At 44.0% G+C, this 16,847-nt stretch overlaps 1 protein-coding gene across 4 annotated transcripts in view; it reads left to right on the top strand.

Annotated features, from left to right (window-relative positions):
- The window catches only part of LOC115076047 (ly6/PLAUR domain-containing protein 3-like), a 118,632-nt gene that overhangs the window by 52,234 nt on the left and 49,551 nt on the right, over positions 1-16,847 (top strand). Inside the window, exons 2-5 of one of the 4 annotated variants that reach the window (XM_029577139.1) lie at positions 4,001-4,096; positions 4,360-4,542; positions 13,214-13,345; positions 14,133-14,306. In XM_029577139.1, the coding sequence (XP_029432999.1) occupies positions 13,279-13,345; positions 14,133-14,306 (241 nt within the window). In that variant the 5' untranslated portion in view covers positions 4,001-4,096; positions 4,360-4,542; positions 13,214-13,278. The remainder of the gene's footprint in view (positions 1-4,000; positions 4,097-4,359; positions 4,543-13,213; positions 13,346-14,132; positions 14,307-16,847) is intronic. The other 3 variants (XM_029577140.1, XM_029577137.1, XM_029577138.1) reach the window with 3 other exon arrangements.

The following is a 16,847-nucleotide window of genomic DNA, read 5'->3' as shown; positions in this document are numbered from 1 at the left end:
TCTGGATTGGTCCTCAGAGGACTCAAAAGGACTACTGGGACACCTCACAGGTGTTCCCAGCACTTAGATGGCACAGTGGCCATTACAAGGTGTGGGATCCTGGAGGAGACTTACCAACCAAATGTGTAATGTGATACATATTGAACTATATTGTGAAGTTTTGTCTCAAGCTGTTTTGTATTGTCATTGGAAAGAAGTAACCGTGAAGAGACCTGGACTGTATCTAGGACTGAGCATAAGCCTTTCTTATTGTAAAGTATACCTGCAGTGCTGTAAGACAGGAGCTGTTTTATGTTCACATCTCTAAATAAACCCCTTACAACCATCGTCCTGGGCCTGTGAGTGGCAGGGGCTGTTGGGCCTGACATTCAGTTGCTTGGATATTATTTTTAACATAAAGAGCTACCCTCTCCTTTTCTGTCTTCTCTATCCTTTTAACAAATTATAGCCTAGTAAGGCCATATTCCATTCATGAGACTCACTTACCCATGTCTCTGTAACAATATCCAAGTCTGCCTGGGCATTTAGAACCTACAGATCTGGAATTTTATTGACCAGATTACAAGCATTTACACTCATAACTTTCCAGCTATTCCTCCTGGTCTCCTTTTCATCTTTTTTGCTGAGGAGTGGATTATTGAGCTGGTTTATTTTCTTATTTACTCCATTTCATATGTTTGTCGAGAGTGACATTCTACATCTTTTGGCTTCCTTTTGCCATCTCTATCCTCTAGATTAAATGCCTGATATATAATCTGAAATTCTCACTTAGAATCCTTTTGCTTGCTAAAAACTGATGTAGGACATCTATACCATTTAGCATTTTGTTACATACATAGCCCCAGCCCCAAATATATATTAAACCTCCTTTATATCAAGATTTTGAGACCCATATTGAAATAGTCTGTACAGCTTAGCTCTTCCACTCTTTCTGTGAACAAGTAATACTTCTGAAAAACTATGGTCTTCACCATGTTCCCTAGCTGCTTCCCAGAGTCTGAAAATCTGTCTGTATTGCTGAGATGCTGTTTATAGCAAGGTCATTGGTCTCCAAATGGATAATAATATGTTATATATTTAAACAATAATATGTTATATATTTAAACCCCTGCTTCTTTTCTCTGATCCAAGTTATATTACTCCCTTGTTTTATTGTAACTGCATTCCTTAGCCTTCTCTTGTTTAACGTTTTTTACTACTATTACTATTATTTTATTATTATTATTACTTAGATCAATGTTATTTATTGCCTTTTGTTCCCTATCTACTTGTTAATTGTAAACCGACATGATGCGATTTTTATCGCGAATGCCGGTATAGAAAAACTTAAATAAATAAAAAAAAAAAAAATAACAACAGTTTTATAGTCCTTACTTTCTTATTTAATTGCATTAAAAATATGGTTTGTATTTCTGCTAGATGAGAATCCTGGAAGGCATTTCACTATTGTGTGTTCCTCAATGTGTCCCCAGATTGCTAATTTTGATGACTCCCAGCAAACATTTTCTGTTTGTTTTTATGACAGTAACGTTGGACTTGTGTGTACATTGGGTGTCATTTTTTATTTCTGACACCATTTCAGATTGCATTTCTACAGTACTGTCACTTTTTCAATGCAGAAAAGGCATTTTGTATGGGTACCATTTGGGGAGGGGATGTCAATGTGTCACAGGTCTTACCCTACTGGAGTCCATGGAAACCTATTTATTCCTCAATTTTCATATCCTTTGTGGGAGTGGGGGAGACATTGAATTTTCTATGGTGGGAGGGGATGGGGGCTCTTCTTATGGTAGCTAATTCCTCTTTGGTTCATTTAATTGTAGCTAAATTAACTCCATTTTCATTGTAGATTGCTACAAAGAGATGAGGCAAGCTCTAAGCCTGGTCTAAGGACTAAGACACCACAGTTATTACATTGTATAACAGTCATTATGTTAATTAGTTTTGATATAGAACACATTTACATAAGAATATAAGATTTGCCATACTAGGTCAGTCCAAAAGTCCATAAAGCCCAGTACCTTGTTTCCAGCGGTAGCCAATCCAGATCATTTGTACCTGGCAGGATCCCACATGGTAAATAATTCCATGCTACTTTTGCCAGAGATAAGCAGTGGATTTCTCAAATCCACCTTAATAATGGTTTATGGATTCTTCCTCCAGGAACTTGTCTAAACCTTTTTTAAACTGAGCTATATTAACTGCTCTTACCACATTCTTTGGCAACAAATTCTAGAGTTTAATTATTCACTATGTAAAATAAAATCGCCAAGTACCTTGTTACCACTCAGTGCAAATGAAGATACTTGGTTATGTATCCTAGGAAGGCTATATAAGAAAACAAGCTCTGGGATGGGTAGAAAAGGGGTAGGAAGGGAGGACTTTTAAACAGCTGAATATAGCAGCATAAACTTTTTTAAAAGGTAATAATTCAAAACAGTGAGAGATTTTTCAATAAATACAGCAAGAAAATCACTTAGCAATTGGAGTACTTGAAATCATCTATACAATGCACATCAAAATGTGCTCCCAGATGTAGCTCTATCTGGTTTTCTAGCACCTTTGGTTCAATGGTCCATTTCTTCAGAGAACAAATACTAAATTTCCCAGCCCCATGAAGCATCACTGCTGCAGGTATAGAGAAGTGACAGGGTCCAAACATAGGACCAGCATATGTTCTTATTCCCAGGCTAACTCCTCTTCTCCTCACAGCATGTGCTGTCCCATGGAAACCCAGCTACCTCCTTTGATGGCCAGATGTGGACAAGACAATATCCAAAACCCAACCTGACTCTCAGCAAGGGAGGAAGCTACTTTCTGGGTCTGAGAGGGAAGGTGCTAGCATGGATTGCTTTTTTTTGGAAAAGACACGTAGTACATATGGCAGAGGCTTGTTTATAACCAGTGACATTACAGATGAGGTGTTCCTCAGGCTCATGCCTTTCACCCTTGTTTAATATTCTCATGTGTCCTGTAGTTTGTTTTTTTTTTTTTTTCAGGAGCTTGCATATATCTGTGCAGATGACATCCAGTTCCTAGTGTCTGTAGATTCAAACATAGCTGAAACCATTGACCTAATTAACTATTTGACAAAAGATTTCTTGCTGGATGGATGCTAGTAAATTGGTCTCGAATAAGACTAAAACTAAAATTCTTGATGTAGGGAGATTGGAGAGTCAGATGGTATGGCCTGTATTGGATGGCTGTGTTAGAGATTTTGGATAATGTTAAAAGCTTGGGGGTCATATTAGATTCCAGTTTGTCTTTAATACCGTACATATCTCAAGTGGCTTGGCGTGCTTACCTATAGTTAAGAGTAGTTAGACAACTGAAGCTCTATTAAGATGACTTTGCTTTCTAGATAATGGTTTCATCTTTAATTCTTGGTGTTGGACTACTGTAATGTTTTGTTGATAGGGATGACAATTACTGAGGTTAAGCAATTCCAACTTATTCAAAATAGTGCGGCAAGGTTAATTTTTGGTAATAATAGACATAAGAGTGCTGTTCCACGATTAGCCCATCTTCGTTGGTTACCAGTGGTGGTAAGAATAAAGTTCAAAGTACGCACAGTGGTTTTTTGCTGCTTGTGGAATAATGAACCAAAATATTTTTTAAGTTGGATTGGTATATTCCAGGTTGGGCCCTGTGGCCTTTACAGGGTTAGCTATTGTCAACTTCCGCAAGATATGGATTTAGACTACAACGTGTTAGTAAAAATGTTTTTACAAGTTTGGAATAAAAGTTCGGTTCCCACTGCACTGCGATTGGTCAATCAAAAATTTCAGAAACATGTACGGCCTTTCTATTTCTTAGTACTTGAGAGGATGGGGGTTTATTTTTGATCTGTGTGCAGGGGTATAAGAGTGTAGTAGTAAGAGGGTGATCATGTCTGTTATTTGTTTGTTTTTTGGATGTTATTTTTATTGTAAACTGCTCTGATTGCTTTCCTTATGGTGTGGTGTATACATTTTTAAATTTAATTATCCAATTTTTGTAGCAGGACCTAAAAGAAGGCTGGATCCTAGGATGTATTCCCAGCACACTGTTTGGGTTGCAGTGAGCAGTATTCTCATGGCCGTGCTCCTCTTCCAAGGTAATGTAGCTTGTAGCTATATATACTGTATTTGCAAAAAAAGAGGTGCTAAAAATCAAAACTTATGACCCCACAATTGTTTTAATAAACTGGTATCAGACACCATAAAGTGCAGAAAATTCCAATAGGAGGGATGGATGGAATTATTATAGGTATCCTTTAGATCCAGAGCACACATCCACTTGCCCCTCTGGATGAAAGAGGGAATTGTGTATTTTGAATTTATGCTGAAATATATATTTGTTCGGGCTTCTTAAATCTAGGATGAATCTCGGTCCCCTGAATTTCTTGGAGATAAAAAAGTAATGAGAGTAGAATCCAGGATGAGTCTCAGACCCTCATATTTCAAGGGAATAAGGAAGGAAACAGGAGTAGAACACCTGGCCATGGTGATGGAGAGGAACCAGTTCTATTGTCTACTATCTGCAAAGTGACTCCAACTCCAGGCAAGTTGTGTCAAGTGAGATGGATCTGGATAGAAGGCTGAACAATGAGGAAGCATAGGAAGCCAGGAGAAATAAAGTAGTATCCAGATTGCACAATCTTGAGAACCCAGTGATCTTTTATCACTCCTCCAGTTAGTGCTGGATAGAGATGTGAATCGTGTCCTCGATCGTCTTAACGATCGATTTCGGCTGGGAGGGGGAGGGAATCGTATTGTTGCCGTTTGGGGGGGTAAAATATCGTGAAAAATCGTAAAATCGTGAGCCGGCACACTAAAACCCCCTAAAACCCACCCCCGACCCTTTAAATTAAATCCCCCACCCTCCCGAACCCCCCCCCCCCCAAATGACTTAAATAACCTGGGTGTCCAGCAGTGGTCCGGAACGGCAGCGGTCCAGAACGGGCTCCTGCTATTGAATCTTGTTGTCTTCAGCCGGCGCCATTTTCCAAAATGGCGCCGAAAAATGGCGGCGGCCATAGACCAACACGATTCCACGGCAGGAGGTCCTTCCGGACCCTCGCTGGACTTTTGGCAAGTCTTGTGGGGGTCAGGAGGCCCCCCCCAAGCTGGCCAAAAGTTCCTGGAGGTCCAGCGGGGGTCAGGGAGCGATTTCCCGCCGCGAATCGTTTTCCGTACGGAAAATGGCGCCGGCAGGAGATCGACTGCAGAAGGTCGTTCAGCGAGGCGCTGGAACCCTCGCTGAACGACCTCCTGCAGTCGATCTCCTGCCGGCGCCATTTTCCGTACGGAAAACGATTCGCGGCAGGAAATCGCTCCCTGACCCCCGCTGGACCTCCAGGAACTTTTGGCCAGCTTGGGGGGGGGCCTCCTGACCCCCACAAGACTTGCCAAAAGTCCAGCGGGGGTCCGGAAGGACCTCCTGCCGTGGAATCGTGTTGGTCTATGGCCGCCGCCATTTTTCGGCGCCATTTTGGAAAATGGCGCCGGCTAAAGACAACAAGATTCAATAGCAGGAGCCCGTTCCGGACCGCTGCCGTTCCGGACCGCCGCTGGACACCCAGGTTATTTAAGTCATTTGGGGGGGGTTCGGGAGGGTGGGGGATTTAATTTAAAGGGTCGGGGGTGGGTTTTAGGGGGTTTTAATGTGCCGGCTCACGATTCTAATGATTTATAACGATAAATCGTTAGAATCTCTATTGTATTGTGTTCCATAACGGTTTAAGACGATATTAAAATTATCGGACGATAATTTTAATCGTCGAAAAACGAGTCACATCCCTAGTGCTGGATTCTTCCTCCGGTAAGGGAAAGGATGGTTGCTTGCTGACTTTGAAAAGTAGTCAAAAACTGGTTCAAGCTGGGGCTAGACCTGCTGTGTTGGTTTTGGATGATGGTGTTCACACTGAGTACAAGCTGGAAGTTATTACTGCTGCACAAGTAGAGGTGGGATCTGGTATTGTTGGAATTACTGGAAGAGGCATCTTTGGAACTATGGTCTTTTAAAGGATTAATAAGAGCGCTTTGTAGAAGACTGTTCTGGTCCCTTTGAGAGGAACTGGACCGCTACATATTGTTCCTTTATTTGAGCTACTGTTTCTCTCTGAAAAAGTGATAATGCAAGCAGGGGACGTCTGGCAAATTGTCATGGACTCTACCATATAAGCTACTGGCTCTCAACCAAGCCATGTGGTGGGCTCCATTGGAGGCTTTTGAGGAATGGGCCATGGTAAATGGATCGAATGAGATGGTGTATACAGCATCTAAGAGTGGCTGAGGGATGCAAATCTGCCTTCATCTGGTGGGAAAAAAAGGCTTCAGTTTTCATATACAATCATTTAAGTATAGAACTATGTAGAACTGGTGAGTGGAAATCCATGCATTAAAGATGGGGCGTTGGAACAAGTTGTTATCAAGTGTCCAGTAACTTGGTGTAGTATTTGAGTGCATACTTTTTTTCTTTGCTTTCTTAAGAGCTGATTCTACCACTACTGATTGATTGATGGGGTAATTGCACTGTTCCAAACATCAGGGATTTCTGCACTCTTATGGTAACTTTTAAATGAGCATGCACCCATATGCATGCACGCAGCCACATACATAGGAATCTTATATTGTCTCTTCAAGTGCATGCATATTATATAAAATACCCCTAATGTTAAGCATTTACATGAGCAACTGCTGTTTTCACATTTTCCTTAGGAATTGTTGGCTTTTACAAGTGCAAGTGAGCTCATTTTATTTATTTAATATTATTCCATATTTTAGCACTTCAGAGTGGATTACATTCAGGTACATAATCTAAGTTTAATTCTCAGTGGAACGCAGGATTTGGTGAGAGAGGTAACAGTGGTGGGGCCACTTGGCAATAGTGATCATAACATGATCAAATTTAAACTAATAACTGGAAGGGGGACAATAAGTAAATCTACAGCTCTAACACTAAATTTTCAAAAGGGAAACTTTGATAAAATAAGGAAAATAGTTAGAAAAAAACTGAAAGGTGCAGCTGCAAAGGATAAGTGTTCAACAGGCATGGACATTGTTTAAAAATACAATCCTAGTCACACAGTCCAGATGTTCCATGCATTAAGACAGGTGGAAGGAAGGGAAAACGATTACCGGCAAGATTAAAAGGTGAGGTGAAAGAGGCTATTTTAGCCAAAATAAATCCTTCAAAAATTGGAATAAGGATCCATCTGAAGTAAATAGGATAAAACATAAGCATTGTCAAGTTAAGTGTAAAACACTGATAAGACAGGTGAAGAGAGAATTTGAAATGAAGTTGGCCGTAGAGGCAAAAACTCATAATAAAAACTTTTAAAAATATATCCGAGGCAAGAAACCTGTGTGAGTCGGTTGGACCATTAGATGACCGAGGGGTTAAGGGGGCTCTTAGGGAAGATAAGGCCATTGCAGAAAGACTAAATGAATTCTTTGCTTCCATATTTACTAATGGTTTTCAAGGGTGATGAGTCAGACAAACTGAACCAAATCACTGTGAACCTGGAAAATGTAGTAATCCAAATTGACAAACTAAAGAGTAGCAAATCATCTGGACCAGATGGTATGCATCCTAGGGTACTGAAGGAACAAAACCATGAAATTTCTGATCTATTAGTTAAATTTGTAATCTATGCATATGGTGCTGCAGCATATGGTGCTGCAGCACGGATTTTGACCTGACAGAGAAAATGTGACCACATTACACCAACTTTGATTAAACTGCACTGGCTTTCTGTTCAATACCGGATTCAGTATAAAGCAGCCTGCATAATTCATAATGTTATTTATGGCGAACATACTGAGTGGCTGAATACTTCAATACGTCTTCACGTACCTCAAAGAGACTTGCGATCAGCAGACAAAGGTCTTTTGTCAATACCAACTATCAAATCAGCTAGATTATCCCATGTAAGGGAATGTATCATATCCATTGCAGGAACAAAACTATGGAATGCTTTACCTACCTCACTGAGACTTACAACCGAAAAAAAGCAATTTAAAGCTGATTTAAAAACTTGGCTGTTTAAATGCGCATTTGCAGATTATGATTCAGCTAACCAGCCCGACCAGAAATAAGCAATACACTATAAGCATGATATATCTGCAAACCATCCTGAAGAGCTACCCCTTGTTTATTTTATTTTTATTTAGTTTAACATTTTATGTCAATGTTTTATGATTATGTTTATTTAATTACTCTATGATCTTATTTTTCTTAACAGCTAATTTATTCTTTTACCCTATATAGTTTTTAGCTGTTACTATTTATGAACATTGTATTTTTAATCTTGTTTTATCATGTGTAAACTGATGTGAAGGCTTGTCAGATGTGTCGGTATATAAAAACCTAATAAACTAAACTATCTAAAATCATCCATTCTACCTGAAGACTGGAGGGTGGCCAATATTTAAAAAGGGCTCCAGGGGTGATCCGGGAAACTATAGACCAGTGAGCCTGACTTCAGTGCCGGGAAAAATAGTGGAAACTATTCTAAAGTTCAAAATCGTAGAGCATATAGAAAGACATGATTTAATGGAACACAGTCAACATGGATTTACCTAACAAATCTGCTTCAGTTTTTTGAAGGGGTTAATAAATGTGGATAAAGGTGAACCAGTAGATGTAGTGTATTTGGATTTTCAGAAGGCATTTCACAAAGTCCATCATGAGAGGCTTCTAAGAAAACTAAAAAGTCATGGGATAGGAGGCGATGTCCTTTCGTGGATTACACATTGGATAAAAGACAGGAAATAGAGTAGGATTTTCTCAGTGGAAAAGGGTAAACTGTGGAGTGTCTCAGGGATCTGTACTTGGACCGGTGCTTTTCAATATATTTATAAATGATCTAAAAAAGAATATGAGCAAGGTTATCAAATTTGCAGATGATACAAAATTATTCAGAGTAGTTAAATCACAAGTGGATTGTGATACATTACAGGAGGACCTTGCAAGACTGGAAGATTGGGCATCCAAATGGCAGATGAAATTTAATGTAGACAAGTTCAAGGTGTTGCATATAGGAAAAAATAACCCTTGCTGAAGTTACATGATGTTAGGTTCCATTTTAGGAGCTACCACCCTGGAAAAAGATCTAGGCATCATAGTGGATAATACTTTGAAATTGTCAGCTCAGTGAGCTGCAGCAGTCAAAAAACAAACAGAATGTTAGGAATTATTAGGAAGGGAATGGTTAATAAAATGAAAAATGTCATAATGCCTTTGTATTGCTCCATGGTGAGACCGCACCTTGAATACTATGTACAGGTGAGAATCGCCTTGAGAAAAAGGAACAAGGATGGATCACATTGGATTCGCTATACTGGCTTAAAACTGCTCCCACGCCAACGTCAGATGTGTCGACCTCGACGATGAATGGACGATGAATGGACGATGTGTGTCAGGCTGGCGGAGGCATGACTTCTTTTGAAAAGCCTCTTTGAGCGTCAGGAAGGCAGATATAGCTTCAGGAGACCAATTGGCGGGATTGGCTCCCTTCTTGGTCATAGCAGTTAGAGGGACTGTCAGTGATGAGTAGTTTTTAATGAAGGAACAATAGTAATTGGTGAATCCCAAGAAGCAATGCAGTGCTTTCAGGCCTGTAGGTTGGGGCCTGTCCCGGATACTTTCTAATTTCTTGGGGTCCAGCTGAAACCCATTCTTAGAAACAATGTATCCCAGGAAGGGTACAGACTCCTTGTGGAATTCACATTTTTCAAGCTTTGCGTATAGGTGGTACTCACGCAGGCGTCTTAAAACTTTCTTGACAACTTCCTGATGAGTTTGCAGATCTTGGGAGAAGATCAATATATCATCGAGAGATACTACTACGCATTGATAAAGTAAGTCCCGTAAGGTGTCATTTATCATATTTTGAAAGATTGCAGGTGTGTTACTCAAACCGAAGGGCATGATGAGATATTCGAAGTGTCCATTGTGGGTCTTAAAAGCAGTCTTCCATTGGTCTCCTTTACGAATACACACCAAAATCTTGGCTCCTTGGAGTCTGTCGAGCAGTTCAGAAATTAAGGGCAGGGGGGTAACTGTCCTTGATGGTAATCTCATTCAGACCCCTGTAATCGATGCAGGGGCCTAAGGTGCCATCTTTCTTCCCTATGAAAAAGAAGCCTGCACCAGCAGGGGATTTGGAGGGTCTAATGAATCCCTTCTGCAGGTTCTCTTGAATGTAGGTGGACATGGCTTGAGTCTCAGCTACTGCCAGAGGGTAAACTCTTCCTCTGGGAGGTTCTGAATTAGGCTTCAGATTTATGGCGCAGTCGAATACTCTGTACGGTGGAAGTACATTTGCTGCTTGATTTGAGAAAACATCCTGGAATGAGGCGTATTGTGGAGGTAAACCAGGTAATGATGGTGTAGTGGGCATGCAAATGAGCGGTGAAAGTTCTGCGAGGCACCGGCCATGACAGTAAGGTCCCCACCGGGACAGTTCCAACATGGCCCAATTAAATTGTGGCATATGATCTTGAAGCCAAGGCAGCCCCAGTACCACTGGATGCATGGCTTTTCCCAATACGAGAAATGAGATGGATTCAGAGTGTAAAGCTCCGGTGCGCAGGCCAATGGCCTGGGTAGTTTATTAAACTTCTCCAGGAAGTGGTTCTCCATGGATAGAGGACTATAGCTTAGCTATTGGTGTGGTAGGAATTCGTAGATGTTCAACTAAGCGCTTCAAGATAAAATTACCTCCGGCTCCAGAGTTAATAAGAGTGAGGGTCTGAAATTTGAGTCCTCCGCAGAGCAGGGATAATGGAGTAGGAGAGGAGAGGCCCAGGAGAAGTCCTCCTGCAGATCCTAGGCTCGTCAGTTTCCCGGACAGATGAGACAGGTTTGGACGGCATTGCCCGATTGGCCACAGTACATGCATAACCCCATGCATTTGTGAAAACGTCTCTCCTTGGAAGTTAAATGGCTTCGGCCTAATTGATTAGGTTCTTCCTTTTCTAAAGGAGCAGATGGCAGGCTGGAGGCAATAGGCACAGGTTTAGGATGGTTAGCTCCCACAGTAGACTTTTGTGGACTCTTAGCCTCCTGAGTCCGATCTCTGATACGGCGGTCAATTCTCCCAGCCAGTTCCATCAGGGACGCAAAGGTATCAGGCAAATCACGAGCCACTAATTCGTCATTTAAGTGAGAGTTGAGGCCCTCCATGAATATGGCATGTAAGCATCCAGTGTCCCAATGTAGTTCAGATGCTAGAGTCTTAAATTCAATAGCAAAGTCTGTAAGCGGCTTGTTACCTTGCTGGAGATTGAGAAAAGCAGATCCAGCGACAGTCTGCCAAGCTGGGTCATCAAAGACAGACTTGAAAAGCTTTAGAAATCCTGATAGGTCATTCAGGATAGGATCTTTACGTTCCCATAACGGTGAAGCCCAAGCCAAGGCTCGTCTCTCTAGAAAAGATAGAATGTAGGTGGTCTTGGAAGCTTCTGTGGGAAAGAGGGTAGGCTGTAATGCAAAATGCATGCTGCGTTGATTAACAAACTCTCTACACATCTTGGCTTCACCTGTAAAGCGGGTAGATGTGGATAAGGGAACAGTGGTCTTGAGGATCACCACTGGAGACAGCAGTTCTTTTACAGGAGTCGCTGAAGAATTCAATTGAGCATGCAACTGATTGAAGGCAGTAGCTAGGCTCTCCAAAGACTTTTGTTGTTCTGTGATCCGCTGGGCTAGGCCAGGAATGGCCTGCAAGGTCGTGAGCTGAGCCGATTCCATGGAGTTAGCAATCTGTTGTGTTTGTGGCATTGTGGACCCTTGGTCGCAATGGAGATGACTCCTCCCACAGGGAGGGGCCTCATGGGGAACCACAGCAATAGGCTAACACAGAGAGCAGACACTTGTAGGTGGAAAGCTTTATTGTACTGCTGTAGATAGATGGTATGAGGCAGGAAGGAAAGGCACTGGAGTCCAACAAGGTGCCAATATGTTGACAGTCTCAGATGTAGAATCTCACCCGGATGTTCAAGGTAGATAGGGACCCACAGTGTGGGGTCAGCCGAGCCTGGTGGGTGGAGTTGGAGAACCGGATCATAAAGGTACTGACTGGAACGTAGTGCAGGCGTCTTCCTGGTAGTGAAGATGGTGAGACCGAAGGTCCGTGGTGCAGGATACTAGACCAGTAGGCTCTCAAGGAGCGAGTACCTGATAGTCCTGAGATCCTGCAAAATAATAAGAGAGGAGCAGTTGCCTAAATAGTAGAGGCCCTGAAGGGTAGATGGAAGCGAGAGACCCCCGAGGGGCGGGTGCCTAGCGCTTCTAACGAAGCGAGGCCCTGGAGAGTAGAGCAGCGTCTAAGCGTGCAGCTTAGAGTGGTCAGAGAAGCTAGACCATAGTCTTTGCTAACTTTAAGGTGGAAGCGTAGCAGAGGCTTTAAATACCCAGAGGTATTGAAGTCAGGCGGTGGGGACGCCCCCCGAGGTTCCTGCCATGACGTGTATTTGAGCGTAGGAGATGTGCGCATGCCCTAGGAGACCATGGGAGTGAGCATGGCGGACTGGGATGCCCATGCTGAGCTGGAGACTCCGAGGCCCTCGGCACTCTGCAGCGGAGGTAGCCATCTTGTCCAAGGAGGAGGAAAAAGGAAGAAAAGAGGTAAGGCAAAGCAGTTGCAGCTGTCTGCGACCGACAGACACAACACTTTCGAGGAGATTCCACTTCGTCATATGCATGAATTATAGTTCAGGAGGTAAGTGGGGAAGGATACAGAACACACCCTGCCCTGCCTTAGGCAGGGCAGGGTGTGGAAAGAGCGTGTTAATAGGACCTGTGTTAGGGTCCCAGGCCTCCTGCCTCACATTTACCGTTTCTCCAAGAGGTGATGTTGTTTTATTGAGATGACCACCTTCTCCATCGGCTGCAATAATATATTTGCATAGGATTGCCTATACACAATCTTCTTTGCATGCATTTGCATTATTCATGCATTCAAATCGCATGCAAAAAGTCATAATAAGGGAGGGAACCTAGGTGGGGAGATGCAAAATATCACATATAGTGCACGTTAGAACACTAATGTGGCTTGATGCATGTCTCTGTTATTCAGTTAACTATAAGATAGCCAAGTATCTTTAGCCAAGTTAGCCAGATAGTGGCTGAATACTGGCCCTTAAATATACAGAAGCAGGAGATGTCCAGTTTGATTTTTCGTCACTGATGGTCATAAAGATTAAATCTGTTTTGTTTTTTTCAGTGGCTGGAAGTCTTGAGTGTTACAGCTGCAAAGAGGCAGGGGACAACGGTTGCTCTGCTGCTAATATGACAACAGTGCATTGCGCTCCATCTATGAATGTCTGCGTTGAGTTCATGCACGTCATTCAGTCAGGTATGAAAACAGCAGCCTGGGGGAGGGGGCAATGATTTACTTAAAATTCTCATGGGGTAAACTGGATTAAGACAGAAATCTGGCATTTGAATGCAGCCTGAAAGCAAGAGGGGCCAAATGATCTTGATCTTAAACCCCAACCATCATTTGGGTATTTCTGGCAGAACAATGGGGCCGATTTAAAATTTTAAGCGCGCGGGGTACATTTGTTCGCGCTACCCAGCATGCACAAATGTACACCCGATTTTATAACATACGCGCGCTACCGCATGCATGTTATAAAATCCGGGGTCGGTGCACGCAAGGGGGTGCAAACTTGTGCATCTTGTGCGGGCCGAGCCCAAGGGGAGCCCCGATGGCTTTCCCCGTTCCCTCCAAGGCCGCTCCAAAATCGGAGCGGCCTTGGAGGGAACTTTTTTTTTTTGCTCCCCCCCACCTTTCCCTCCCTTCCCCTATCTAACCCACTCCCCAGCCCTACCTAAATCCCCCCCACCTTATCTCGTTGGCAGGCGTAACTTGCGCCCACCGCGACGCCCCTGGCCCCGCCCCTGGCCCGCCCTCGAACCACCACCACGCCCCCGGACTTCCCATTTTTTAAAGCCCTGGGACATATTCGTGTCCCGGGGCTTGCGTGCGCCACTGAGCCTATGCAAAATAGGCTCGGCGCTCGCAGGGGTAGGTTTTCGGGGGTTACTCATGTATCTTACGCGTGTAACCCTTTGAAAATCTACCCCAATGTTTGTCAGCTTTCCACCTCATTATCTTCTCTTTGCTTCTTTTTTGCCAGGTGCCTTGAAATTGACCGGCCTGCAGAGAGGCTGCGATCAGAGACCCACCGCTGACTTTTCTATAACGACTACTAACCTCCTTTATGAATACAGTCGCTTCATGGCCTGTAACAGCAGCCTCTGCAACAATGTGCTAAACACCTCAGTCTCCACACCTCCAGACAACACCACTGGTAAGCTAACCTCTCGATTAAAACCTGGATAGACAGATTAAGGCAGTGCCTGGCACTTCCAGCAGCACATCTCCCAAACGCGACCGGGCACAGGACAGATTTCAGTGTGGGTCAAGGGTGTGTAGCTGGACTTCCAGTTGACTTGCTGGCTGAAACAGGGGAGCTACAATGCCAGGGTTCACCAACTGGTGCTGTGTTCCAAAATCACTTTCACCCCACTTAATTTAGTCACTGGTCAGGGAGTCCTTTGTGGGGAAGAACTTGTTCCATTTTGGAGTATTATTAGCCAACAGAAAGTCAGAGTCCATTAATAGTGTTCAAAATAAAAGTTTTCTTAGCATTTAGACAGGTGGATCTAGAACAAATGAGTTATGCACCTCTACCAGCAAATGGAGACTGAGCAAAAGATCACATCACAGTATATATATATATATATTAGGGGTGTGAATCGTGTGATCGATCGTCTTAACGATCGATTTTGGGTGGTGGGGGAGGGAAATCTGATCGTCGTGTTTTGTTTTTTTTAAAATCGTTAAAAATCGTAAATCGGGGGAGGGCGGGAAAACCGGCACACCAAAACAACCCTAAAACCCACCCCGAACCTTTAAAACAAATCCCCCACCCTCCCGAACCCCCCCAAAATGTTTTAAATTACCTGGGGTCCAGTGGGGGGGTTCCGGCGCGATCTCCCACTCTCTGGCCACGGCTGTGTTAAGAGAAATGGCGCCGGTGGCCCTTTGCCCTTATCATGTGACAGGGCAAAGGTAGTGCCAGCACCATTTTGGTTCCTGGCTCCCAACGTCACACGTGCAGATCGCTCCCGGACCCCCGCTGGACCCCCAGGGACTTTTGGCCAGCTTGGGGGGGCCTCCTGACCCCCACAAGACTTGCCAAAAGTCCAGCAGGGGTCCAGCGGGGATCCAGGAGCGATCTGCATGCGTGACATCGGGAGCCAGGAACCAAAATGGCACCGGCGCTACCTTTGCCCTGTCACATGATAAGGGCAAAGGGCCACCGGCGCCATTTCTCTTAATGCAGCTGTGGCCAGAGAGCGGGAGATCGCGCCGGGACCCCCCCCCCCCCCCCCCCCCCCCCACTGGACCCCAGGTAATTTAAAACATTAAAAATTCTCTCTCAGGAGGTCAATGAAGCTGGTGTGAATTCCAGGGCAGTAATGGAACCAGCAGCCTTTTTGGAAGATGCAGGCTGTGATTTGGTCCACTCCTCGGCCAGAGGGGTAGCTTCGGTGATAGTGGCCAGGCATCAGTTATGGCTGAGAAATCTCAGCTGATGTGACATCCAAGCCTACCCTTATGAAGTTGCCCTTTAAAGGCTCGCTCTTGTTTGGGAGTGTGTTGGAGAAAATGGCCAATAAATGGGGTGAGTCCCAGGTTCCTCGATTGCTGCAGGATAAGAAGCAGATGCTGCATTCTTTTAGCAAGAGAGGCCATTCTAGGGGATCAACGATTTTTGACCCTATAGAGGAGCGGCTTTTCAGAGGACTCAGTCTTTGGGTAGGTTTCAGTCCTTTTGTCCCAGACAGTCCAGATGGGGCGCAGGCTCAAGTAGAGGAGCCTCCCAATGAAGGTGTGCCGACCCACTCCCGGGAACAGGAGATAGGGGGTCGCTTCTCTCTCTTTTATCAGAGGTGAGTCAAAATCACATCAGACCAGTGGGTCTTGGAGGTGATATGAGATGGATATGCACTGGAGTTTACCAGTGTTCCTTGGGATGTATTCATAGTATCTCCTTGCCACTCCCCACAGAAGAGGCAGACAATGAAGTGTACATTGTCAAGGCTCCTCAGTCTAAGGGCTGTGGTTCCAGTGCCTACATTTCAGAAAAATACAGGCTGATAGTCCATTTATTTCATTGTGCCCAAGAAGGAGGGCTCTTTTCGTCCCATCCTGGATCTCAAGGGGGTCAACAGACATTTGCAAGTGACTCATTTTTGCATGGAAACCTTCTGCTTAGTGATAATGGCCGTGCAGTGGGGAGTGTCTGATGTCCTTGGATTTGTCTGAGGCTTATCTATATATCCCTATCTGGCTAGAACATCAACGATTACTGCACTTCGCAGTTTTGGGACATCGTCATCCGTTTCGAGTGCTATCTTTTGCTTTGGCCACCATGCCCAGAACGTTTTACAAGATTATGGTCACAGTGGCAGCAGAATTAAGAATGGATGGGATTCTGGTCTAATGTACTTGGACCATTGCCTGAATTGGGCCAAGACTCTCTGGAAGAGAGCCTTCTGATATCACACAAGGTGGTCTTCTTGTTACAGGAGCTCAGTTGGGTGGTGAACCTGACCAAGAGCAGTCTTCAACCTTCCCAATCGCTAGAGTATCTCGGTGTTTGGTTCGACACAAAACAGGGCAGGGTGTTCCTGCTGGAGGGTCATATTCAGAAGTTAATGAAGCAGGTGCATCTATTGATGAACACAATAGGCTCAACAGTATGGGTCTATCTACAGATGCTCATTTTGATGGCACCAACCCTGGAAGTGGTGCTATGGCAAGGGTGCATATGCGTCTTCAG

The sequence above is a fragment of the Rhinatrema bivittatum genome, chromosome 14 (genome assembly GCF_901001135.1).
Source record: "Rhinatrema bivittatum chromosome 14, aRhiBiv1.1, whole genome shotgun sequence".
In the NCBI taxonomy this organism is placed as follows: domain Eukaryota; kingdom Metazoa; phylum Chordata; class Amphibia; order Gymnophiona; family Rhinatrematidae; genus Rhinatrema; species Rhinatrema bivittatum.
Note: the sequence above shows the minus strand (reverse complement) of the source record. Positions and strands in the feature narration are given on the sequence as shown.